The 27,390-nt window shown below is 43.6% G+C and overlaps 1 protein-coding gene across 1 annotated transcript; it reads left to right on the forward strand.

Annotated features, from left to right (window-relative positions):
* The first annotated feature begins 1,127 nt into the window (after window positions 1–1,127).
* On the forward strand, window positions 1,128–6,538 carry LOC102413945 (spermatogenesis-associated protein 31E1). Its single transcript, XM_044940316.2, has 2 exons — window positions 1,128–1,979; window positions 2,234–6,538. The coding sequence occupies exon 2, from the start codon at window positions 2,613–2,615 to the stop codon at window positions 6,498–6,500; it is 3,888 nt and encodes a 1,295-aa protein (XP_044796251.2). The 5' UTR covers window positions 1,128–1,979; window positions 2,234–2,612; the 3' UTR covers window positions 6,501–6,538.
* Window positions 6,539–27,390: the final 20,852 nt, after the last annotated feature.

Below are 27,390 nucleotides of genomic sequence, written 5' to 3' on the forward strand. Positions count from 1 at the left end.
TACCATGTGGAAAATTCAGAGTTACAAACAAGGGCATCCTGACAGTAAAAATATCTGGGAACCCTGTCTGAGTTCCAGATGGGATGAACTGACACTTGACTAAAATCTCTGCCTAACAGGATGAGAAGTTAGGATGGGAAGGCTCAGAGAAGGTAGATGAATAAAGCTGAAAGGCTCAATGTTTGGGGAGGGACCAGGATCCAGCCTCCTCTTCTATCACTCCCTCCTTACCTTCAGGAGCCCTTTGTGACCAGACCACAGCTCTATGATGTGGGCCTAGGACTTAAGTCCTCAAGTGGACACCCTGTGCTCAGTTGCCTGAGGGCAGCAGTGTGATATAGATGATGGAGAATTTTCTCTTTTCTCTGAAAAGCACTTTTGGTATTTGGCTGAACTCCTGTTCCACTTACTGGGTAACTGATACCATCCTTGCCTTTCTATTTGGACTGGGGCTCTTTTTCCTGTTCCTTCCCTATCTGGAGAATAATCCATCCTTTCCACCTCCCAGGAAACATGGAGACATTAAGGTAAGGAACCCTTGGCACAGCTTCACAAGCACATGGTTCTCTCTTCTATTATTATTTTCACTTTTCTGAATCAATTAGAGAGACCCCTGAGATGGGAAAGAATATGACATTTATTCTCTAGGAAGTATACAACATCATCCCTCTAGGGACAAGCCAGTCTGGGAAGGATATACAGTGAACACTAGGATTTCTAGCCAAAAGGTCTCAGACCAGTTGTGCAGGTGTGGTAGAGGGATCCAGGGCAAGTCCCAAACATAGCGACCAGGGGCTGAGGATTGGATACTGAGTTTACTCAAAGCCAGAAGACAGACTCCTGAGCACCAGTTTATCAGCCATGAACAGGTATCTTGGATGAGGGCTGATCTGAGGGCAGTGCTGAGGCCCTGAGAGCCTCAGAGAGGGGGCTGGAGTAGGGCCCTGGACTTGGGAAGCAGAGACCTACCTGATGGAGCTCAAATTCACCAGTGGGTCTGAGAATGCGTGTTTCTTGAGTAGAGGAACAGTGACAAAGGAACCACAGTGAATCTCACATTGAAAGTCCTTCTTTATGTTCTTCAAAAAAATTATTCTTATTCCCTTTAAAAATGAGTAAAAGGAAAGAAAAAACATAAAAAAACACAAACACAAAGAAAAAACACAAACTCTGCTAGTTAAATGTATAAAGTCACATTATGTATGGACACTGAGTGTCTGATGCTTCTCTAGAAAGGGGAGAGTGAGAATGGGGTCCCAGGCCCTCGCTTTTTCTGTCTCTCAGCCTCAAACTGAGCCAAGGAGAAGAAGGAGGAGTCGGAAGAAAAATGCAGCTGTGAAAGGTAGGTTATGCCATTCAGCCCTGTGTGCCCTGGGTGTTAGCCCCCACCCTCTCTGGCCCTAAGGGCACAGCTCAATGGGTTCTGAGGAGACCAGTGGCTGGGCCCGCCCTCAGGAAACAGAACCCCCACGGAGGCTCCTGAGGAGCAGAGCGGAACACAGATACTTCCCAGATTCCATGTGCAGAATGAAGCTGTGAGGGTCCTGAAAATGGGTGTGGCCCAGCAGGGGTATGTGGGCTGCTTTGGACCAATAGCACCTGGATTGGGAGGTGGGACCTGCAGGTTCAAGTGTGGACTTGTTAACTTTGCTCAGATTCATCTGTGAGGTGACCCCTGCCCATTTTCCTCCACTGAGGGGTTGTGAGGGCAGCAGGAGGCAATGGATGTGGAAGCACTTTGTAAATGATAAACCCTTTCCTGAGGTTCACCATCACTGTCACGGACCCTTAGACAGCCTTGGACCCTGCTGCCTGGACTCCAGTCTCCCAGTGGTGTCCCTTTAAAGGAGGGGTCAGCCTCCTTTAAGACCCCTAGGCTGCTGCCTTCACCACCATAAACCACTCTGCTGATTTTCAGCTTGCAGAGATTGCCAGAAAGAATTGGAAGAGATCCGGGACCTGACTTCACTTCTGCAAACGTAATGACTCTTCCCCTTCTCTCCTGGGTTCTTATTCCTCCCAGATCCTATGGTGGATCCCAGGGCCACAGGCAGCCTGGGGCTGAGCTGGGAGGGGGAGTCCTAGGGTGGGGGTTTGGCAAAAACCCTGGTGTGAGGGACAGCAGGGGGCCAGGGAAGGCTGTGGGCTGCAAGTGCCCACCCTTGCCTGGCCTGCCCAGTCCTCCTGGCCCTAGGGGCTCCTGGCTGCAGCTTGTGCCTCCTGTCTCCTGCAGACACCTGGGGAGGTTCCCTGAAAAGGGCAACTTTCATCAACTCTCCTCTCAAGAAGCCCCTGGGAAGGTGAGCAAAGCAGAACCTGCTGGAGCCCACCAGCCATACAGGGAAGAGACTGCTCCCACCGTGTCCCCGGCTCCTCTGACTGAGCAGCCTCTACCTCAGGCCTGCACCCTTTCTTCAGATTCAGTTCCCTCCTCATTTTCTGTTCACTCAGATTCCTCCTTGAGTGCTTCTCAAATACCAGAGCCTTTCCTTCCCCTGGACAGCCTTTCACCCCAGCCACTGGCTGTTTCTCCTACACCGCCATGCTCTCCTGATGCAGTGGCCTGCCCTGGACCTCCGACAGCCTCCTCTGTCCCACAGCCACCAGCCGCCATGCTGAATCTCAGTCAGGGTGAATCTGTGGCACTCCCATTGGGCACCGTCTCACACAGGTCATCTCTACCCTCCCCATGGAGACCAGCCATCTCAGGCCTACTCCATTCAAGCTGCCCCCTTTCAGCCCTGTCTTGGTGGCAGGGGGCTGAAAAAACCTGGAGTTCCTCAACTGTGACACACTTTGAGTCCCAGCAAGAACACCTTTCCAGTCACCCAGTGGAGGCCTCGTTTTGGGGAGACCTCACAAACAGACAGGTAGAGCCTGGTAGCCTCTCTTTTGTGAACCCAGATGTCCAGAAGCTGCTGGAGATACTAATCACCAAGAGAGTAGAATTAAAGATTTGGAAGAAGAAAGGAAAGGAGGTGGAGGCAAGCTTTTGGATCATAAAAAGCAAACCAGAACAACTGCTTGGTCCCGAGAGGGCCCCATATGCTGGCACTTTGGGGGACCGTCTACAGAAGACATGCAGCCACCTCTTCTGGGGTCTCCCTTTTCTGCACAGTGAGTCTCTGGTGGCTACTGTCACAGTACCTGGGTCCCCTTTAGAGTTACACCCTATCTTATTTAACAAATGCTCTAAGACCAAACCACTCCAAATTCCAGCTAAAGCAACATCACAACTGTCATTGGCCCAGCCCTCGACCTCCACTGTGGCCCGGGTACAACCCAGACCCTTGATTCCAACCATGGCCCAGTTTCAACCACCACCTCAGGGTCACATGGAGACCCAGGCCCAACACCTACCCTTGACTTCAGTCCTGCCCCAATATCAGCCACAACCTTGGGTTTACTTGGAGACTCAGACCCAACCCCTACCCTTGACTCCAACTATGCCCCATTGTCAAGCACAAACTCGGGCTCACATTCAGACCCAGGCCCAACCCCAACCCTTGTCTACAACCATATCCCAATGTCAACCATCATCTCGGGCTTACATGAAGACCCAGGTCCAACCCCTACCCTTGATTCCAGCTATGCCCCATTGTCAAGCACAAACTTGGGCTCACATTCAGACCCAGGCCCAACCCCAACCCTTGTCTACAACCATACCCCAATGTCAACCATCACCTCAGGCTCACATGGAGACCCAGGTTCAAACCCTACCCTTGACTCCAATCATGCCCCAATGTCAACTGTCACCTAGGTTTCAGTTAGAGACCGCTGCTCACATCTCACCATCTCTTCCAATCCAACCATCTTCTTCTAAACCACACATTAGGTACGGTGAAGTATCTCATGCAACAGTCCAAAGTAAGGGACAAACTTCTGTCCCAAATGCAATTCAAAACCTGGAACATCACTTTTTGATAAAACACTTAGAAAGTAGGAAAATTATACCCTCTTTGGTTAAAAGATATCAGCATGTCTTTAGTCAAGTCACCCACAACCATTCCCAGGAGAGCAGGCCTTCCCAGGCCCACATCTCTGTCGCCACCCCTTTTGGGGATTTGATCAGGCCTGAGGTTTGGGAGAAACTGGAGCACCACCTTTCTAAAAGGTTCATGCAGCAACAGAGTGACCTGCCCTGCAGAATCCAAGCTTCTCATAAAGTTATGCAGCTTCAGGGTGAATTCCCAAAGCTTTGTGAGGTACAGGCTAAGAAGGGGCCCTCAATACCCTCTGCAGTTCTAGACAAAAGCAGCCAGGACACACAGAAGATGAGGTCCAGATCCTCAGCAAGGATCCCACCAGAGAAGGACCTTTGCCAGGATATAGAACAAAGTGTGGGGAAGATCATAAAAGACCTGTACGTGATCCCAGCCAACACCACAGTGAAGGTTCCAAGAGTGAAGCCTGAGTCACAAAGAGAGTTGAGCCCAGACAGGAAGCATCCAGAAGATTTGGGAGTCCTTATGGGCATGAACACTAAGCAGATTCAAGAGAGTCCAATCCCTGTGGGTGTCCATTGTTTGAGACTTGCTGCCAACTGCATCGTAGACCTTTCTGGAGAGTCAAATGCTTATCAAGAAACAGAAAATCTAGATTCCTCTCAGGATGGGGAAGCCTCCATGAACACCTTCCATGAGTCTCTTGTCCTGAGTCCTTGTGTCCGACAGGAGTTGGAAGCATATATACTAAAATTTCGGGTGACGCATATGTGGGGCTTACTCCTCAAGGTCTTCAAGTTCATACTTAGCTTGAATTTGAGAAAGGCCCACCACATACCCCTTCCAGGATCCACCTTGAAAGCTACTTGTGAATCTGGGGACCACTCAAAAGCCCAGTCTACAAAGATCTTTGGAAATCCTCCTCAGCCCCAAGCTGGAAAGAGAATGATAACAGCTGAGGCAGCTTCCCCCATGGAGACTGCCTTCTCCACTCCCTCATGGGCCAGCGAGGAAACCCAGAGAGTCATGGGAGGACCCCTACCTGGTGGCATCCTTAAGCCCTCAGAGGTCCCTCTGACTAGACAGGGAGACAAGCCACCTTCTCAGACACCTATGTACAACTTTGTGGGCAGAATCTGGCACAATGAGTGTATCATGGGGGCTGACAAAGGCAGCCTGGAGCCTTTGATCAGTCCAAGTCCAGCAATGGTCAGGAATGTGCCACAGGAGGAAACTGGGGAATGGGCTTTCCCAGACTCCTACTCTAACGTGACAGTAGTGGAACTTGATGAAAGGTCCCAATCTCCCATGGAACAAGAAGCCATAGAGGGGGACTCTGGTTGGAAAAGTACTTTTGAACCTTGTTTGCTGATCAAATCACAAAGTAATAATATGGATTTGAGGAGATCACAGTCTCAAAAATTCAATAAATGCTTCTCATTGAATACAAAGTCTGTTGCCTCAAGTCTAGATCTACACTTTGATGCACAGTTTCGTAAGCTTGAGTGCCAAGGTTTCACAGATGGGCAGAAAGAGGCTCAAGGCCAGGCCATTGGCATGCTCCTTCAAGACTGTGAAACTGGGGCCACTGGCACGCTTCTCAAAAACTGTCGCTCAGATATGTTCATTGCTGCAAACAACTTGGCTTCTCAGGAATCCCTGTCCTGTTCCCAGACCTTTTCCAGTGGAGGCACGACCAATTCCCAGATGCTCTATGATGCGTCATCAACTGGAGGGAGCAGCCAGGGGCAGCAGGAAGTCCTAAGATGGCAGCCCCAACGTACGTGCCAGAGCAAGAAGTTTGTCCCCACTGATGGGAGAGGGAATTACAGAAGGTCCAAACTAGGACAGCGTAAAAAAAGATTGGCAGAACAGAGGGCCTATCAGGCCTGCAGGATGAACCACGCTGGCCAGAAAAAGGAATCAGCGGAGCCACTAAGCAAGTCCCGCCAGTTTACCTTGAAGAAAGGACAGGTTCCTTTAGAAAGCCACTTCAGAATATGGATTAAGCAGCTTCTGCAGTGGATTTTCCCCAATAAAAGCAAAAGACCAGAAGAGCACCTGCAACAAGGCAAGCCTGTAGCAGCCACTACAGGCTACAGTAGCCACTACAGCGGCCACCAGACCCAGGAACCAGTCCAAAGCAGATTGATAACGGAGGGCAGGGCTGCTGAGGCTCAGGTTCTCATGACAGCTGTTGGAAAGATCCTAAAGGAGAAGATGGTGTTTCACTATAGACCTCATGCCTCGGAGTTACATTGGTGCCAGGGAGAACTCTGGGCCCCATTCGGTCCACGTTACTGCTACCATAGGTTTTCCTCCTACAAAGAGCAAAGGAGAGTGGTGGGAGATACATCCTGCCATCACCAAGCTACCCCCATGGGCCACTGCTGTTCTAAAAACAGTGAGTGGACCAGTGCCAGGGGCATCAAATGGGCTGTCCTACCTAGGGAGCCACGTCCCCCTCTAGGCAGAGCTTGCCAGCATAGATCAAGAGTGACAAGTGTCTCCAGCCATAGCCTCCACTGTCCAAGGCACTGTCTTTTTCAGAAATAAACCTCTTCTGGTCAATCAGAACAGGCTTGTCACAGCTTTCCTGGTAGGAAATCTCTTCTTCAAGAAAAAAAAAAAAAAGCATACCATTCAGATATACATTTTTTCTCTCATGTTAGCACATCATCTGTGTGCTAATGGCTTCTTCCTACCACAAATTTTATTGCTTCCTGAAATAATTGTTTCTCATGAGAAGGGGTAGCCTGTCTATGCCATTGGGGGAAGGAAAGGGATCAGGGTCCACTCTTCCCAGGTGCCAGCTTTATCTTCCAGATGGGACAGGGACATGGAGGGAGGGTGACCCCAATGTGGATGCTCACCCTCACCCCGGTTCCCTCACTGCACCTTCAGTTTCCATAAAACCAGCATTACGGAAACAGCGACAGCATTCAGCACATGCCGAGGTGAACAAAACCTAAAGACTTCCTCCTTCTCAGGATCCAGCTCACTCCTCTCTCCATCTCTCTCTCTACCTTGAACTTGTGCAGCTGTAGGGGAGGGCTTGGCGGAGGCCGAAATTCCCCTCAGGCTCCAGAAAGTGTTAGAGATAAGTTCACATGTCAGAATAAGAGAGGAGTTTGGGGGCAGTGCTGGCCCTGAGTCCAGGGTGTGAGAAACCTCTTCCCCATGTCATGGGGGGATAGATGACACTGCCCTGAAATCCCCTTCTTTCCTGGAAGGAGCTGGGATTGAGATTGGCCAGGAGTGTCACCCTTCCTCTGCCCTTCTTTTACCCTGGAGCAGTGGTGAGGACAAAGATCATACATTCCCAGCTCTGAGGGTGTGTGGTGGGGAGCGTGCAGGCTCCTGAGGGTTCATCCACCCCTGCCCTGGAGGAGAGGACAATCCTGCTCACAGGACCCACCTCCCCTGGGGGGAGGGAAGGGGTTTCACTGTGTGTGCAGTCACCTCACAGTCTGGGGGTGGGACACGGTGCCCCTAGGGTGGATAGAGAGGTAGGAGGCTGGTGGCAGAGATGCCCATAGTGTGCAGTGTATCGCTGATCCTGCTCACAGTGCCAATTCTTTTGCTGTTCACACTGTTCACTGAACCCAGGGTAGGCAAAGCTTGAGCTAAGAGGTTGGAAGAAGACTCAAGGAGCCATAGGGACTGCAGACACATTTATTCTCTCCTGGCTGGCATGGCAGCCATAACACAGCCTCTCTCCTGGCAGCTGTAGTGGCAGCCATAACATAACCGTAACATTGCCATAACATGACTTCATATAACATAACCATGATACCACTCCAGTGAAGGTCCAATACAGCAGCATCTAGGGCTTGTGGTGAAGCTCATACTGGTGTACCACACGCAACCCTCATGTAACATAACCACGGTGTCACTCCAGTCTAGCCCCTGCACAGTAGCAGCCAGCGCATTCATGGTAAAGCTCATATGAGTGTACTGCACAAAGCAGCCTGTGGCTAAGCAAGTACCTCATGATGTGCATGCGCAGTGCTGTAAGTGATCTCAGCCATTATATAACCATGCAAAGTCATTGTTTATAGAACATGGGGTAAGAGGGCATGAGAGCATGGAGTGAGAGAACCTGATTGGTGCCATCTTGTTAATTTCCCCACATGCAGTGATCAAAGAGCCCTGGCATTCCACCACTGCCTACAGACCCGGAGGAAAGAAGTTAGGAGCCTGGTGGCTCCCAGTGGCCCCACCCCAGAGTCTCCCCCTACTCTAGCTCCCGGAGCCCAGACAGAGGGAGAACATGTGGAGCTCCTCCACAGAGGGCCAGGCTCCCAGAGGCAGTGGAGCCTCCAGGAAGGGAAGCTTCACTTCTCCACAAGTATAAATCATCAGCTTTCACAAGATCGGAAGCTTGGGACAGACTCATGGTCTGTGACCTCTACCTACATGTGTGGCCCAAGGAGGCTTCCAGGGGACAGGTAGGACTCAACAGGCCCAGGGACCATGCAAGGGTCATAGGAAGTCTCACCTGCTATCAGCCTTGCTCACCCCAGAGCCCGGAGGGGGAAGAGGCCAGCAGACAGGATATGTCACCATTGGGTGGAAAGTGACTTGTAGGTAGAAGGGTGCCATCAGCTTCCTTCCTTGGGCCTGTCCACACGGGAAAGTAGGGAGACAGGACCAGTTCCCTAGAGCTCCTGTCATGACTGTGTCACAGTCATTCCTGCGATGGAGAGACCTGCTCCAGGAGAGGCCCCTGATCCTTGAGACAGCAGGAATGGCCCTGCCCTTATGCCTGTCAGGACCACAACATGTGGGACCTGGACCTAAGGTGTGGGGATCATTGGGAACAGGCCTACTTGTGCTCTGGTTTCTCCCAGAAGCCAGGTCCTGCCTCTGGGTCCCATCCTTTAGGGAGAGCAAAGCAGTGGGGACTTAGCCAGTGCCTGAGGGAGGGGCTGGGACCCAGGCCACAGAATGCTCCCCCCAACTCTGGAGCTCAGGAGACAGTCCGGAGTTCCCCAGCATGGACCTTGTCTGGCTGCTGCTGGATCCTCTCATGGGCACCAAGACATGAGGGCTGGGTGTTGGGGGAGCTGGACCCCCAAGGCACTTGTCCAGAGAAGTGACACAGAAGGAACACAGAAAAGCAAAAAACAAGCAGGGGCAAGTCCCTTCACACTTCTGCTGTTTTAGGGGAAGAAAGGCGACCAATGGAGGTCCCCCCACTGACAGTCCCCACACTGACCCCACACGGGGACATCCCACACACCCACTCTGAGAAATCTCACCCAGAAACTTCTCAGCTCATCCCACAGAGACCTCTCTGAGGCCTCCCCCACACACCTCACAAGTGTTCTTTAGGCCCTGAGTATCCACCCCTGACAGGTCCTTCATGGTAGGTCCGATGTCACTCAAACTGGCAGCACAGAAGAAGGCCCATCAACTGTTCCCTGACACCCCTTCCCAAAACTCTAAGACATCCAGGCATTGTGAGCATTTCCCCAGATGGGCTTCTGTGCCTGGAGAAATCATGCTCATGACTTTTGACCTTTTGTGACCATTGCCTCTGAATAGAAGAGTTACAGCAGACCTGCAAGTTTTTCTGCAGATCTTCATTAGCTAGAGCTCTACCCCAAGGCTTGTTGTTGTTGTTGTCTAGTCACTAAGTCATGTCCGACTCTTTGCAACCCCATGTACTATAACCTGCCAGGCTCCTCTGTCCATGGGATTTCCCAGGCAAGAATCCTGGAGTGGGTTGCCATTTCCTTCTCCCGGGGATCTTCCCCCACACAGGGATTGAATCTGTATCTGGCGAGTGGATTCTTTACCAGTGCGCCATCTGGAAATCATATGCTTGATATATACACGTGACCTGATAAAATTGCTAGAAGGGACTTCTTCACTTCTGAATTGAAGAAAATGTACGTAAATAATCAAAGCGTGCATTATAGTAAACAAAGTGTACATAAATAATCAAAATTCTTACTTTGTATATTCAGCCCTTTCCAAAGAGAGCATGTTAGTGATAATGCATACATATTCTTGTTGCTCATAAGCAACTAGATTTCTTTGCCTTGTTAAAATCTACTTTAATGATAGCTGAAGAGCATTAGTCATTGGTTAAGGCATAACTAGATTTCTTTGCCTTGTTAAAATCTACTTTAATGATAGCTGAAGAGCATTAGTCATTGGTTAAGGCATATTATCCATCAGGATGACAATATCACAATATCACAGTCCTTCCTCTAAGAGAAGCAGAGCTGACATGAGGGCTCTTTTGGCCTATTTATTTCAACAAAAATTCTCTTCTTGTATTTTCTATGATTTACAAATTTATAACTAATTTTCTATTTTACTTCGTTACTATCTCATTGAATCAGAGCATGATGGAATGTGGTTGTTGATGTCCTTTAGTATTCTACTGGGTGGTATTTTTTTTTTGTAGTGAAAATTATACAGTTAAGTTTGATAATAAAATGGGACCAATTGGGAAAAATTGCATATGGGAAATTCTTACAAAGTATATTATTTCCTTTTCAAGTTGACTGTCTTAACATTATTAGACTGATTATTATTCAGTTCTTTGAATTTAAGTTGAATAAACTGAAAACAGATAAATGTTCATATTGAATAGTTCATTGCAATGATGTGTGAATGTGATTCTCCCCCCTTGGTAATTCACAGTTCAATAAACTGTGCAAAACTGCAATGAACAGTTGTGCAGTAAAGAAACATTCCCATCAATAATTGCATGTACATCTGTCATATGTTGCTTCAGATGATTTGTGTGTCTGACTTCCATGGCATCAGTTCAGTTCAGTTCAGTCACTCAGTCATGTCCAACTCTTTGTGACCCCATGAATCACAGCACGCCAGGCCTCCCTGTCCATCACCAACTCCTGGAGTTCACTCAGACTCATGTCCATCGAGTCAGTGATGCCATCCAGCCATCTCATCCTCTGTCGTCCCCTTCTCCTCCTGCCCCCAATCCCTCCCAGCATCAGAGTCTTTTCCAATGAGTCAACTCTTCGCATGAGGTGGCCAAAGTACTGGAGTTTCAGCTTTAGCATCATTCCTTCCAAAGAAATCCCAGGGCTGATCTCCTTCAGAATGGACTGGTTGGATCTCCTCGCAGTCCAAGGGACTCTCAAGAGTCTTCTCCAACACCACAGTTCAAAAGCATCAATTCTTCAGCGCTCAGCTTTCTTCACAGTCCAACTCTCACATCCATACATGACCACTGGAAAAACCATAGCCTTGACTAGACGGACCTTTGTTGGCAAAGTAATGTCTCTGCTTTTCAATATGCTATCTAGGTTGAACATAACTTTCCTTCCAAGGAGTAATTGTCTTTTAATTTCATGGCTGCAGTCACCATCTGCAGTGATTTTGGAGCCCACAAAAATAAAGTCTGACACTGTTTCCACTGTTTACCCATCTATTTGCTATGAAGTGATGGGACCAGATGCCATGATCTTCGTTTTCTGAATGTTGAGTTTTAAGCCAACTTTTTCACTCTCCTCTTTCACCTTCATCAAGAGGCTTTTAGTTCCTCTTCACTTTCTGCCATAAGGGTGATGTCATCTGCATATCTGAGGTTATTGATATTTCTCCCGGCAATCTTGATTCCAGCTTGTGTTTCTTCCAGCCCAGCGTTTCTCATGATGTACTCTGCATATAAGTTAAATAAGCAGGGTGACAATATACAGCCTTGACGTACTCCTTTTCCTATTTGGAACCAGTCTGTTGTTCCATGTCCAGTTCATAAACTGGCACATTTACCCTGGATGAAACCTTCAAGGGGATTTTATCAATTAAAAAAAACTGTCAGTATTGCCAGACTTTATGGTCACCCATATTTTATTTTTAACAAGATTCACCTACAGCAAATATTATAAATGTTTTACCATTTATATATACCAAACTGAAAGTGGTGCCAAAAAGTAAGATAATGGAGAAGATAACAAGTCTTTTGTTTTTGACATTTTTCACATGAAAACATGATTTCTAATCTACAGATAAAAGGCTGTCTCCACGATATTTAGAAACTCTTAAAAGTTTGGTTTTAAAATTGATTGACATTTAAAACAATTCTCACACTTATTATAATGAACCAGGAATTCTAGGGGGAAAAAAAAGCATGGAGGGTGGCAATTATGTGATGACTTCTTAATATTCCAAGGGGTAAATTTTTTCCCCCAAATTGGCAGGAAAGGAAAAAAAGAAAAGTAGTCAGTCTATCAATATTAACCCTGAAGAGCTCCCTTTGATTGACTGCAATGCTATTTTCAGTTTCATACTTTTATTTTATAATGAACTCCCACAAGAAGTAGTTTTGGCCATGTTCCCAAATACATACAAGTACATTTTCTGCTATACTCACACCATGGATACAATAGAGAACATCAAGGTCTGGATGATCCAGAAGCAAAAGGACTGCCTCTGTGAGGTCAGTCAGATTCATAATCTGGTGGTCTTAATCCCCAAATCCTTCTGGGTTTCCAAAATATTAATTATGTTGTGACTTTTTAGTAAGTCCTTTCTAAACACCTGACATTCAAGTTTTTCAGGTCTCCTAACTCATGCTCTCCCACCTCCAAAAGCTGTTGACTTATCTGTCTACTCTTTCTCTTTTTAGTTGGCTTAGCAAGTTTCATTAACATGCAAAATTTACACATTCTTGCTACTGCAATGTAAACCGGAAGTCTCTAGGGAAAAAGGAAGGAAGGGAGGAAGGAGAGAAGGAAGGGAGGAAGGAGAGAAGGAAGGGAGGAAGGAGAGAAGGAAGGAAGGGAAAGAGGGAGAGACTGAGGAAGTAGGAAAGGAAGGAGAGGAGGTGAGGGAGGGAGGGAGGGAGTGGTGGGTGAGAGACCAAAACCGGCTCTTGTCACTTTTCAAGGATCTAAGTTTACAACTAAATCAATACCTTAGTTGGAAAGAGAGTTCTACAATGCTATTCCTGTCTTCTTATCATTGGTGTGTGAATCTGAAGAGACCAGAATCTGTGATCTGAATCAAAAAGATAAAAATAAAGTTACCCATATCACTAAAATTACAAGAATTAAATTATTTCTTAAGTAAGGTCAAAAAAATTATACTTGTTAGACAGAAACATGGTAAAACTTAAATTCTCACAGTGCTGAAAAAATATTTTTAGTAATTTAAATCTATACTTTCAGTTTCTACAAACAAAATATAGGTATAGTTCATATACTTTACGTCAATTTGGTTATTTTAAAATCTGAGCCATAGCATATAGACTGCATAAACGGAGAATATTAATCATGAACATGAATCATGAATTCGAAAGATATTTTCAGTAAATAGATATATGAACAGAATCTTCAAAATATTCTTTCTAACTTGTGCTAGAAATATAGTAGAAGGGATGTATGATTATAAATATGTAGAAATATATTAATTTTAAGAGGGTTCAGCAAGATTTTGTGAATACTAATAATCTAAAAATAGGCTCAGGTAATTTAGATTACATTTCTTAAATTAGACTTGACAAGCATATAAGATTTAGCAGTCTATATGATATAAAATTTATATTTCCTAGGAAATAGTGGAAAACACATTTTGAAATGGAAAGAATTGGGTGCTTACAGATGTTACTGAGGAATAAAGTTTGATTGTAAATGAAGGTGCTGCACAGTTGAGCAGAGCGTATAAGTATATAGACTTGAAGAATGGCAAACACCATGGAGAAAAAAATTACAAAAAGAAATTGTAGTCCTCTGTGGTTCTTTTCTCCTCCTGCCCTCAATCTTTCCCAGCATCAGGGTCTTCTCCGATGAGTCAGCTCTTTGCATCAGGTGGCCAAAGTATTGGAGCTTCAGCATCAATCTCTCAAGAGTCTTCTCCAGCACTACAATTCGAAAGCATCAACTCTTTAATCAGCTTTCTTTATTATCCAACTCTCACACCAGTACATCGACTTCTTTTTTAATCATGCATTCCCTCCACCTGCCCTTTGGAACTCAGAGAAGGTCAAGGAGGTTAAAACTTTTTTCCCTCAAATAAGAAACAAGAACATAGAAATGCTTTTGTATCTGGGAGGGCCCCATAGGGTTGTGCTTGGACCACTCCATCTGTCCGGTATTGTCTTTTATTCAGGGCAGGCATCCCTCCCTATCAATGGGGTGATCAGAGGCAACTGAATCCCTTCCCAGGGGATTCAATATTGAATATTATTAGATTCAATATTATATTGTGGCTGCCAATATTGGCAGCCACAAGGAGCCTGACAACCTAAGTCATGTGCTCTACTGAGAGCTCTCCAGGGTCTTCTCTCCCTAGCCAGCTGTCAGCAGCCACTTCCTGCTTCTGGGAGCCCCCTCCCCGCCCCCGCCCCGCCTCCTGCCCCAGCATTGATCCCTGCTGTGACCTTCCCGGCACACTCTACAGATCCCCGGCTGCACACTTTCCTTATTCCGTATATGTTTTTGCTCAAATGTCAGTTTTTAGCCACTTTTGCCAAGCGGTCTACTTAGACTTCTAAGCCTCACTGCATATCCACCCCTTCCTGTCTTATTTTCTTTGTAGAACTCACCATCAACATCTGTGTGCTTTACTTATTTGTTTGCTTTTCTGTCTCCCCATGGGAAGGAATTTTGTTCTTAGTGAAGTTTTGTGTGGTCAGCAGAGTATGTAGTCATGTTTTAACTTCTCTTTGCCACCTGGCCTGGGTGGCTCCCTTTGCTCACTTCCTAGCTCGGTTGCATGTTTAAAAGGTGGTTATCCGGGTGCTGGTCAGAGTGGGAATGTGTTTGCATAGTCCCACTGTGGCTGGACCCAGAAATCCCCAAACGTGGGAGTCATTCCTATTGCCAGTGAGAACTTGCTGGGGACTTCGCGACATCATCTTCAAGAGCTAGTCTCAGGGAGATCTTAGGTCGCCTAGGCAATAATTGTCAACATGGCTTTTTGAAATTCTAAGCTGTACAAAGAGTGCTAACAGCCTGTTTGCTAAGGTACATGGGGCTATGACCATTGTAGGTCTAGTAACATCATCTTTGACATAAACAATATTTTCACTCCTAAGAGCCACAGTTAGACATATATATACCTATGGCTGATTCATGTTGATGTTTGACAGGAAACAATAAAATTCTGTAAAGTAATTATCTTTCAATTAAAAAAATACATTTTTAAAAATTAAATTAAATTAAAAAAAAGATCTACAGTTAGATATTATGCTCTTGACTGCTACTCAAATGTGTTATTTCCTGGACTCCAAGGAATAGCACCGGTGGCAGCTTTGGCCCTCTTTTAATTTGGAAAAGACAACACTGCCCCATGAATATGACCCAGTAAAGCCTGAGCAGTGAAAGTGAAAAGTGCCTGACTCTTTGCCACCCCGCGAGAATTCCAGTCCATGGAATTCTCCAGGCCAGAATACTGGAGTGGGTAGCCTTTTCCTTCTCCAGGGGATCTTCCCAATCCAGGGATTGAACCCAGGTCTCCAGGATTAGCAAACAAATTCTTTACCAGCTGAGCCACAAGGGAAACCCAAGAATACTGGAGCGGGTAACCCATCCCTTCTCCAGTGGATCTTCCTGACCCAGGAATTGAGCTAGGGTCTCCTGCATTGCAGGCAGATTCTTTACCAACTGAGCTACGAAGGAAGCCCAAAAGAAAGCCTGAGCAGGCATGAATGAAATACTCATTATGCAGTGCTTTTAGCAAAATTAAATTTGGAATGCGTGAAAGTGTAGGTGTGTGTGGTAATTGTTATGCTTCATGGCAAGCAAATCACTGAGTAATATCAGTTTGCAAGATAAATCAGAAGTTTATATTTCTTCTCCTTTTTGTTATATGTTAGTGTTCACTTTGTCTGTGATACTTGTGGTTAACGATCATCGAACCACCTTAGCGATTACAACTCTAGACCCCAAACCGTCTTATCCATCTGTATCTTAGACACAGTTTGCTAGGAACTCACCAAATATTTGTTGAATGAGTGAATGAATCCCACTTCAGCTTCTTGCCAGCTCTGGTCTAATGGTCTGTGCCTTTCCTCACTGAGTCCTGCATAGACCCAGTGTCCTAGTCTGGGGCCAACAGGCTAAGTTTGGATCAGCCTCTCCCTTGTGCTTTGGAAGTCACTGTCACTCCTCATTTATTAGGTGAACGGGCCAGGCTCAGATGCAGGACTGAGGTGGAGGGTAGTGTGGAGGGTGTTGTGGGACTGAGGCAGGGAGCATCTCCAGTCTCCTTTGCCCAGCCAGGGCCTTGAGACTCACAGTGAGGAACGCCAATATCCAGGGCGTCCTGAAATCATCACTTCCCATCTCTGTTAATATAGGAAATGCTCCTGATGGATTTGGAACCAGAAGAATAAAATTCTGTAATTTTTAAGTTTTCTGAAATGAACATGCATAGCTTTATAAACAAAAAAACAATGGTTAAAACACACCACACACACCGCATCCTGTGAGTCTTCAGAAAGCAGAGTTGGCAGGAAGGTTAAGAGGTATTTGATTTTTTTTTCTATGTGACTTAGTTAATGTTTTTTAAAAACCTGTCAGAATTTACCTTCAGGAAATGGAATGCTTTAGATTGTTCAGGAATGTAAAGATTCACACATCGTAAAGTATTAAAATGTATTTGATGTGTGATGAACATATAAATATCTCAGTCCTTGTGTCTTTGGTTATGAGTTGTATATATTTGATTGTTTCAATGGTTGTTAATGATTTTTTAAAAAATTGTATTTATTCTAATTGGAGGATAGTTACTTTACAATATTGTGATGGTTTTTGCCATATATCAGTATGAATCAGCCACAGGTATACATGTATACATGTGTCCCCTCCATCTTGGACCCGCTTCTCACCTCCCTCCCCGCCCCATCCCTCAAGGTTGTCACAGAGCACCGATTTTGGGTGCTCTGCATCATACATCAAACTCGCACTGGTCATCTATTTTACATATCCTAAGGTATATGTTTCAATGCTATTCTTTCAAATCATCCCACCCTCTCCTTCTCCCACCGAGTCCATAAGTCTATTCTTTACGTCTGTATCTTCTTTGCCGCCCTGCACATAAGATCATGGGTTCCATCTTTCTAGATTCCATACATATGCGTTAATATATGGTATTTGGCTTTCCCTTTATGACTTACTTCACTCTGTAAAATAGGCTCTAGGTTCATCCACCTCATTGGAACTGACTCAAAGTTAATTTTTTGAAAGATCTTATGTGGGAATTTAATTTCGGATTACTGTGTAATGAAGCATTTAGCCACAAGGTGGCGGTGTTACACAATGCAGACCTGGTCTAGGGTCTGATGAGACTAAAAACCGAAAATCAAATTGGGATTCCGTGAAAGTGAACACCCTGGAATATGTTCATGTTAAAGCTCTACAGCAGTAAATATGACCAAAACACGCAAGACAAAAAGTAAAATAAAAATAAAATTTCCAAATAGGAGTTATTCATTCTTCTTTGTTAATGTTTAATATTTTTAGTTTCAAATTCCAAGTAAAGTATATATACAGTATATAAAAATTAAAAGGAGATTTCAGTACTATCCAAAATCAAAGAACACACATATATGTATACATACATAAATATACAAATCTTTCTGTTGTAGTTACAGCAGGAAACAATGACTCTTTTGCCATAAGACGGCATTTGATTTTTCCACATGTATTTATTTTTTTCTCAGCTGTCAGAAAAGTAGCAGTGAAGTTTATTTACTTATTTATTTTGTCTATACAGTTGCTAATTGCAAAATTGATAACTTGGACCGTCAGGAAAGGTAAAATTACATGTCAAAATGTCTTTTGAAAGTTCTGTCATGTTAATTATAGTTCTGTTGCAATGCAAAATTTAAAAATCCTTGCTCTGAGTACATTGTGTTAGTATTTATTTGCTTGTTTATTTAAATTAAAAATAACCCCTCAAAATCATACACATTTTTTTGTGGTGTTTATTTTTAAGAAAAGTGCTATCTATGATATGTCTGTGGGAATTCAGAGCAGTTACTAAACTAGTCAGTGAAAATCAGGTTCTTAGGTACCATTTCCCTGAATAGGGAATGAATGATGGGTGCTGTCCTTCTTTGGCTGTGGAGACAATTGATAAAGTTGCTCTGATACCATCTGGGGCCAGCATGGATAATTATGTGGGAAGGAATGAGTTTACTTTGCTCCTCAAACAAGGTTATTCTCACTCTGCCAGTGGGTTGCTGTAGGAAGAAAGGTTCTCTGCAAGTACCCAGGAAGCACAGGACCCGAGAATGAGCTTTTCTTTACCAAACCACTCTGCGATGATGTGCAGATTCAGAAAAGCTTTGGAAACTGGTTCCCTAGGCCCAGAGGGATGATGCCAAGCCCAGGGAAGCTCCCTGGGATGGGAAATCCTGAGTGGTCCTGCAGAGGTCAATGCCCATCAGGCTTGGAAGAGCTGCCCAGAGTCCTGGAGTGCTTAGAACCTTGGTCATCCATTCCTTATCCATTCGTCCAGCTGTCCCTCTGACACATTTACGGAGTGCCTGTGTGTTTTGTGTCTTCTGCTTACAGAGGAGGGGACCAAGCAAGGGTGTGGATGGAGGGTGAGCCCAGGACTGAACTCTGTAGGGAACTTAGGCTCCGTGGTCTGTGGGAGGTGAAATATTCCTGCCTTAAGAATGAGTGAGCCATCACAAGTGTCCCTGCTGCTGAGATGTCAAGCACGAGGTGCCTGGAATCTACCTACTGGAAATGGCATACGAGGCTAGGGCACCGTCATAAGGGCTGTTTAGTGGAGGGGGTATATATGCATTGTGAGTGGGTGGAGTGGTAAGTGGAAAATGGGGAAGACTTTCTGACTGTGCATAGTGGGAGGGAGATGGGTGCTGCAGCAAGAAGGTGACTCAGGTTGGAAAAGGAAGGTAGCTGCAGGTACCTTATGACATCCGCAGTCAGACAGCTTACACGCTCGGAAAAAAGAAGGCCATCTTCTCTCACTCTAATGGAAAACTCCATGTAACACCTGGAGCTAGGATCCTGTTGTCCAAATCCACATTCACCTCCAGGAATTTTCACCTGGGCTCAGGAGAGAGATGCTAGTTCCCAGTCATGGTGTTCCCCATGTTCCTGTCAAAATATGAAATACCAACACAAAGAAAAATAAGAAAAGAGTCATTAAAGTGAAAAGAAAATGAAGTTGCTCAGTTGTGTCCAACTCTTCGACCCCGTGAACTGTAGCCTACCAGGCTCCTCCATCCATGGGATTTTCTAGGCAAGAGTACTGGAGTGGGTTGCAATTTCCTTCTCCAGGGGATCTTCCTGACCCAGGGATTGAACCCAGGTCTCCTGCATTGCAGGCAGATGCTTTACCCTCTAAGCCACCAGGGAAGCCCAAAACAGTCATTGCAAAAAAAAAAAAAAAAAAAAAAAAAAAACCAGAAGAAAAATGAAACCAACCCAAGTAAGACAGGAATAGAGAGGATGAAACCTGATCTAAAATAATGTTTGTCCCTTGGTGCAGCTGTGTCTGATGCTTGATATTTATTGGTTACACAAGTTGAGACTGTCCTTCCTGCTAGAGCAGGTTTGAATTGCATCTGTCCTCTATATTCAAAACTTCCCTCGTGGCTCAGATGGTAAAGCGTCTGCCTACAATGCAGGAGACCTGGGTTCGAACCCTGGGTTGGGAAGATCCTCTGGAGAAGGAAATGGCAACCCACTCCAGTACTCTTGCCTGGAAAATTCAATGGACGGAGGAGCTTGGCTAAGCTACAGTGTGTGGGGTCGCAAAGAGTCGGACATGACTGAGCAACTTCACCTTCACCTCTATATTCAAAATAGCCTATGTTCACCCATGTATCTATTCTTTGAAAATTTAGGAACATTTCTATGGTTGCCTGGACTTTAATAGATCAGTTTCAAGAAAAGAAATGTTGAACTCCTCTAGTATTGTTTTTTTCTGAAATTTATTCATAACATAAATAAGGGAACTGAACAGAATGAAAAAATTATGACAGGACCAAACATAATGTTTAAAATAGAAAAAAGACAATTGCTTAATAATCCATTGAATAAACTACTAGTAACAATGATGATCTGCAGATTTTCATAATTTTCTCCAAATAAATTAGTCTACTATGAATCTGTTACTAGGTTATCTGTCTGTGCTTATTTCATTCATTCAGTTCAGTTCAGTCACTCAGTTGTGTCTGACTCTTTGTGACCCCATGAACTGCAGCACACCAGGCCTCCCTGTCCATCACCAACTCTCGGAGTTCACTCAGACTCATGTCCATTGAGTCGGTGATGCCATCCAACCATCTCATCCTCCATTGTCCCTTCTCCCCCCACTTTCAATCTTTCCCAGTATCAGGGTCTTTTCCAATTAGTTGGCTCTTTGCATCAGCTGGCCAAAGTACTGGAGTTTCAGTTTCAACATCAGTCCTTCCAGTGAATATTCAGGACCAATTTCCTTTAGGATGGACTGGTTGGATTTCCTTGCAGTCCAAGGGACTCTCAAGAGTCTTCTCCAATACCACAGTTCAAAAACATGAATTCTTCGGTGCTCAGCTTTCTTTGTAGTCCAACTCTCACATCCATACATGACTACTGGAAAAGCCATAGCCTTGACTAGATGGACCTTTCTTGGCAAACAAATGTCTCTGTTTTTTAATATGCTGTCTAGCTTGGTCATAACTTTTCTTCCAAGGAATAAGAGTATTTTAATTTCATTGCTGCAGTCACCATCTGCAGTGATTTTGGAGCTACCCCTCAAAAGGTCTGTCACTGTTTCCAGTCTATTTGCCATGAAGTGATGGGACCAGATGCCATGATCTTCGTTTTCTGAATCTTGAGCTTTAAGTCAACTTTTTCACTCTCCTCTTTCACTTTCATGAAGAGGCTTTTTAGTTCTTCTTCACTTTCTGCCATAAGGGTGGTGTCATCTGCATACATGAGGTTATTGATGTTTCTCCTGGCCATCTTGCTTCCAGCTTGTGCTTTATCCAGCCAAGCAATCCTCATGATATACTCTGTTTATAAGTTAAATAAGCAGAATGACAATATACAGCCTTGATGTACTCCTTTTCCCATTTGGAACAAGCTTGTTTTTCCATGTCCAGTTCTAACTGTTACTTCCTGACCTGCATACAGATTTTTCAAGAGGCAGGTCAGGTAGTTTGGTATTCCCACCTCTTGAAGAATTTTCAAGTTTGTTGTGATCCACACAGTCAAAGGATTTGGCATAGTCAATAAAGCAGAAATAGGTGTTTTTCTGGAACTCTCTTGCTTTCTCCACGATCCAACAGATGTTGGCAATTTGATCTCTGGTCCCTCTGCCTTTTCTAAAACCAGCCTGAACATCTGGAAGTTCACGGTTCACGTATTGTTGAAGCCTGGCTTGGAGAATTTTGAGCATTACTTTACTAGCATGTGAGATGAGTGCAATTGTGTGGTAGCTTGAGGATTCTTTGGCATTGCCCTTCTTTGGGATTGGAATGAAAACTGACTTCATTATTCCCTGTTTTATTGGGTTGGCAAAAAAGACATCACCAGATGGTCAATACCAAAATCAGGTTGCTTGTATTCTTTGCCAGCTGAAGATGGTGAAGATTTATACAGTCAGAAAAAGTAAAACCTGGAGCTGTCTGTGGATGAGATCATCAACTTCTTATTGCAAAATCCAGACTTAAATTGAATAAAGTAGGGAAAACCCCTAGGCCATTCAGGTATGACCTAAATCGAATCCCTTAAGATTATACAGTGAAAGTGACAAATAGATTCCAGGGATTAGACATGGTAGACAGAGTGCCTGAAGAACTATGGACAGAGGTTCATAACATTGTACAGCACGCAGTGACCAAGACCATTACCAAGAAAAAGAAATACAAGAAGGCAAAGTGGTTGTCTAAGGAGGCTTTACAAATAGCTGAGGAAAGAAGAGACGTGAAAGTTAAGAGATAAAGTGAAAGATATACCCAACTGAATGTGGAGTTCCAGAAGATATCAGGAGAAAAAAGAAAGCCTTCTTAAGTGAACAATGCAAAAGAAATAGAGGAAATGAATAGAATGGAAAAGACCAGAAAACTCTTCAAGAAAACTGGAGTTATCAAGGGAATACATCATACAAGAATGGATGTGATAAATGACAGAAGCAGTAAGGACCTAACAGAAGCAGAAGATAGTAAGAAGAGGTGGCAAGAATACACAAAAGTTCTATATAAGAAAGTTCTTCATGACCCAGATAACCACAATGGAGTGATCACTCACCTAGAGCCAGACATCCTGGAGTGTGCAGTCAAGTGGGCCTTGGGAACCATTCCTACAAACAAAACTAGTGGAAGTGATGAAATTCTAGCTGAGCTATTTTAAATCCTAAAAGATGATGCTCTTAAAGTGCTGCACTCAATATGTCAGCAAATTTGGAAAACTCAGCAATGGCCACAGGACTGGTCAGTTTCCATTCCAATGCCAAAGAGAGGCAATGCCAAAGAATGTCTTAACTACAGTACAATGGCTTTCATTTCAGTGCTAGTAAGGTTAAGCTCAAAATCCTTCAAACTAGGCTTCAGCAGTATATGAACTGAAAACTTCCAGATGTTCAAGCTGGGTTTAGAAAAGGCAGAGGAACCAGAGATCAAATTGCCAACATTCATTGGATCATAGAGAAAGCAAGGGAATTCTAGAAAAGCAGCTATTTCTGCTTCATTGACTATGCAAAAGCCTTTGACTATGTGGATCACAACAAACTGTGGAAAATTCTTAAAGATATGGGAATATCAGACCACCTTACCTGTCTCCTGGGAAACCTGTGAAATCAAGAAGAAACAGTAAGAACCAGACATGGAACAAAAGACGGTTCAAAATAGGGAAAATAGTATGTCAAGGCTGTATATTGTCATTCTGTTTATTTAACTTTTATGCAGAGTACATTATGTGAAAGGCCAGGCTGGATGAAGCACAAGCTGGAATCAAGATTGCCAGGAGAAATATCAATAACCTCAGATATGCAGATAACACCAGTCTTATGGCAGAAAGTGAAGAGGAACTAAAGAGCCTCTTGATGAAGGTGAAAGAAGAGAGTGAAAAAGCTGGCTTAAAACTCAACATGCAAAAAACAAAGATCATGACATCCAGTCCCATTACTTCAAGGCAAATAGAAGGGGAAAAAGTGGAATAAGGTTTTATTTTCTTAGGCTCCAAAATCACTGTGGAATGATGACTGCAGTTATGAAATTAAAAGACGCTTGGTCCTTGAAATGAAAGCTATGACAAACCTAAACGGTGTATTCAAAAGCAGAGACACTGCTTTGCCACCAAATGTCTGTCTAGTCAAAGCTATGGTTTTTCCAGTAGTTGTGTATGGATGTGAGAGTTGGACCATAAAGAAAGCTGAGCGCTGAAGAGTTGATGCTTTTGAGCTGTGGTGTTGGAGAAATCCCTTGAGAGTCCCTTGGACTGCAAGAAGATCCAACCAGACCATCCTAAAGGAGATCAGTCCTGGGTGTTCATTGGAAGGACTGATGCTGAAGCTGAAGCTCCAATACTTTGGCCACCTGATGTGAAGAGCCAACTCATTAGAAAAGACCCTCATGCTGGGGAAACTTGAAGGCAAAAGGAAAAGGGAGCAGCAGAGGCTAGACTGGTTAAATAGCATCACTGACTCCCCTGAGAGCAGCAGGAACAAAGAAAGAGGTTGGTGTTTTCACAATCAGAAAGCTTGTAAGAGGACCCTAAAGAGTTGAGATCCAGACCTCTGAGAAAAGGGCATTGCTTTCTTGGTGTTGATACCACTGAATGGAATGCATTATTCTGGGAGTGAATGGAAAAAAGATAATCAGCTGCTGTTAGAATCCACTATTGCTACCAGGGAGAAGAGCTGATGCTGGAAAGATGGAAACAGATGAACAAGGAGGGTCTTTTTGTCATTTCCTCTTGCTTGACAGCCTCACTCTGATGCCCACTAGTCACAGGACTTAACAAGGAAAGAAGTGGCCAAAGGGAAAGAGTTTGCAGAGCGCCAGCCCCAATCAGTGTTTCCAAGCCAGGTGTGGAAGAGTGACCTTGGAGCCCAGAAGCAATATTTAATGCCCAATCACTGTAACCAAAGAAGTACACATTACAAATATATTTACATATCCAATTTACATGGATCTGTAAAATAGTTCAGAGAAGGAAATGGCAACCCACTCCAGTATTCTTGCCTAGAGAATCCCAGGGACAGAGGAGCCTGGTGGGCTGCTGTCTATGGGGTCGCACAGAGTTGGACACGACTGAAGTGATTTAGCAGCAGCAGTAAAATAGTTATTGTTACAGATTCAGTAAGCATGCATTCTTGTATAAATAGATGGTACTGGTAGATGAATAAATTAAGTCCTAAAGTGTGTATAACTTTTCAATCAATAGTTTTGCTTTCAGAAATTTATCCCCAAAGACACAATGAAAATTATGATGTAAGAGTTATGTACAAACAATTTACTAGGGTGTTGCTCATACTAATAAAAATCTTAATAACCCAAATAAGAAATGGTTAAGTACATTAAGGAGTATAAATATTATTTTATGCAATAGTTTAAATTTGGTTTACAGTGCAATTTATGGACAAAACATTTATGGTATAATGATTGAGATATCATCTTTTCACTTACTAAATTTACCACAAGAATTGTTATTACTTTTAATTTTCTTTTTATTTGTTTTTATTTTATCTTCTCCATTGCTGTATATTGTTTCTTATAATATATTCTATTATTAATAATAAAACAATGCAAATAATAAAGTAAAAAAAATAGCATCACTGACTCAATGGACATGAATTGAGCAAATGCCAGGAGATAGTGGAGGAAAGAGGAGCCTGGTGTGCTGTAGTCCATGGGATCGCAAAGAGTCAGACAAAATTTACTGACTGAACAACAACAAAAATTCCTTTGGTTTTTAAAATAAAAATAAAAGACATTTTTCATTTTCATGAAGAACTCTTCAAATAGTATTTCAATTTCATCAAGTACAAAATGAAAAGAATGTTTTACTGCTAATAGGTCTTAAGGATTAAATGATGGAATATGACATTGGCTAGCTGTGAAAAGAGCAATAGCCAGGAACATATATTGACTGATCATTATGTACCAGAAAGTATCCTAGATATTTTCCTATCTATCCATGTGTTGTATATACTCAGGAGATTTGTCTTAAATAGTTTCCTAAAACATGAGAGACACAAAAAGTTTAGAGGAGCTTCTTGAAATGTAAAATTATAGATGCCCTTTTATATCATTATATGAAGTGTAGTCTTTCTATTCAAAGCAACAAAGTCTGAGAGCTTTTAAGCAAGGTTATAACTGTAATCATTTATTTTTAGAGAGTTTAGAGGAAATTCCAGTAAAAGTGGTTCAATAGATTACCACACAGATCCAAATCTTCTGTTCCCAATATGCCAATATTTTATGGATAAAATACATAAGAGAAAAGCAAAGAGAAATAAATAAGCTCTTAAGCAAAATCCACATTACCATGGACAAGAATGGGGTGGAAAGCAGTAAGTGAGCCTGAAGTCATGAAGCTAATGCTGCCAGGTTCTGGGCATGAGGTCAACACCTGCAGGGAACAGGGGGAATGTGTTTTACAAAACAATGTTCAGCTCTTGAAACCAGAACCTGAAGTGGGACTTTTCACTCCTGGAATAAGAAGAAAAGTTACTGATGCCATCTGAGCCTGCAGCTTCTATGAAACCACTGATGAGAGAAGCAGAGATTCAAAGACCAGACCCCTGACCAAGATCTGAACCAAGCCAATGCTGGTCTGTTGTGTCCCCAGCATCCCCAGGGGGCAGGAGCTCTGAATCACTATAGAGCCTGATCCTGGATTGAGAAGCCTAGGAGCCTGGTGGAAACAAGGGCAAAACCATAAATACACCCATACACTGCACACACACATAGACACAGACACACACACACACACACACAGTCTCTCACACTATACACACTCATACATATACAGATACAGACTCATTGTGTACACACTCATGCACACATACAGACACACGCCACATAGACTCTACATACACACATCATAAACCATACATAGAGCTCACAGGCTGAAGATCCCTCTGCTCAAATGAGCCTACAAATTAAATTTAAGTTTAATTAAAATTAAGTTTAATTTTAAACTTATAAAGAAATCCAATGCTAAGAAAAACAGCAAACTTAAATTTTATGAGTATTATTTCCAAATTTTGTGAGAAAATGCTTCTCATTTTCAATGTTACACATTTCACAGTGTGAGTATATGCACTTTAAGTTCTACACGTATTAAGTTAATAGCTTTGTATAATACAGAAAAAAATGTGTTTGATATTCTTTGCAACTGAATTGAGAGGATAAATCTGCAAAAGGATAATGTGCTTTCTTACTACCCTTTAGCTCTTGTGAGATATTACACTTTAAATGCATTGGTTGTTGATGGCAGTGGTGGAAAATTGTGACTAATGAAGAAAAGGATGCTTGCATAGGCCTTTGGACCAAAGGTCCCATTAAATAGGTCCTTCATTAACTCCCAAGTCTACAGCTCAGTACAAGGAGACTATTGCTTGGCTGTGAGTTTCTCTGGTAAGTGTGGTTTCTACTCTGAGCACTTTGTTGTTGTCAATCACTCAGTCATGTCCAACTCTTAGTGACCCCATGGACGGCAGCAGGCCAGGCTTCCCTGTCCTTCACTCTCTCTCAGAGTTTGCTCAAACTCATGTCCATTGAGTCAGTGATGCCATCCAACCATCTCGTCCTGTGTCGTCCCCTCTTCCTCCTGCCTTCAATCTTTCCCAGCATCATACTCTTTTCCAATGAGTTGGCTCTTTGCATCAGGTGGCAAAGTATTGGAGCTTCAGCATCAGTCCTTCTGATGAATGTTTACAGTTGGTTTCCTCTAGGATTGACTGGTTTGATCTCCTTGTACTATCAGATCAGATCAGATCAGTCGCTCAGTCGTGTCTGACTCTTTGCGACCCTATAAATAACTATAAAAATCATAAAATGTGTAGTTGTGTACCTAGAGTATGTAAGGGATCTCTTTATTTGGTGGTGAAACTGATAACACAGAAAGATTTGAAACTCAAAAGAGAAAACTGCTCCTGAAAATCAGTGAAAGAGGACAAGTCTCCCTGCACTTGAACAAAGAACTTAATGATGGGGTCTATTATGAAGTGAGGATTTGAAGGAGGAGAAAGCACAGTTAGGTGAACAATGAAATGGTCAGTAAAACTTGTGGTACAAACCATGAGAAGACATGATATGGCAGGGACTGTTCTCTCATTATTTTCATTGCTTTAATTAATGTTAAGGAGTCCTGCTATAACAGCAGTGTTTTACATAAATCATAACATAACATCAAGTCTGGTATTAAGTAAGGCATTAAAATACATTTGCCAAACAGACTCACAAACTTTAGAAACAAACTTACTGTTACCAAAGGGGAAACATGGTGAGGTGGGATAAACTGGGAGTTTGGGATTAACAAATACA

This window comes from Bubalus bubalis, chromosome 3, assembly GCF_019923935.1.
Source record: "Bubalus bubalis isolate 160015118507 breed Murrah chromosome 3, NDDB_SH_1, whole genome shotgun sequence".
Classification (NCBI taxonomy): Eukaryota; Metazoa; Chordata; class Mammalia; order Artiodactyla; family Bovidae; genus Bubalus; species Bubalus bubalis.

Bases quoted from the DNA above. Each gene is read 5' to 3' on its own strand.
- LOC102413945 (XM_044940316.2), top strand. From the start codon at position 2,613: ATGCTGAATCTCAGTCAGGGTGAATCTGTGGCACTCCCATTGGGCACC.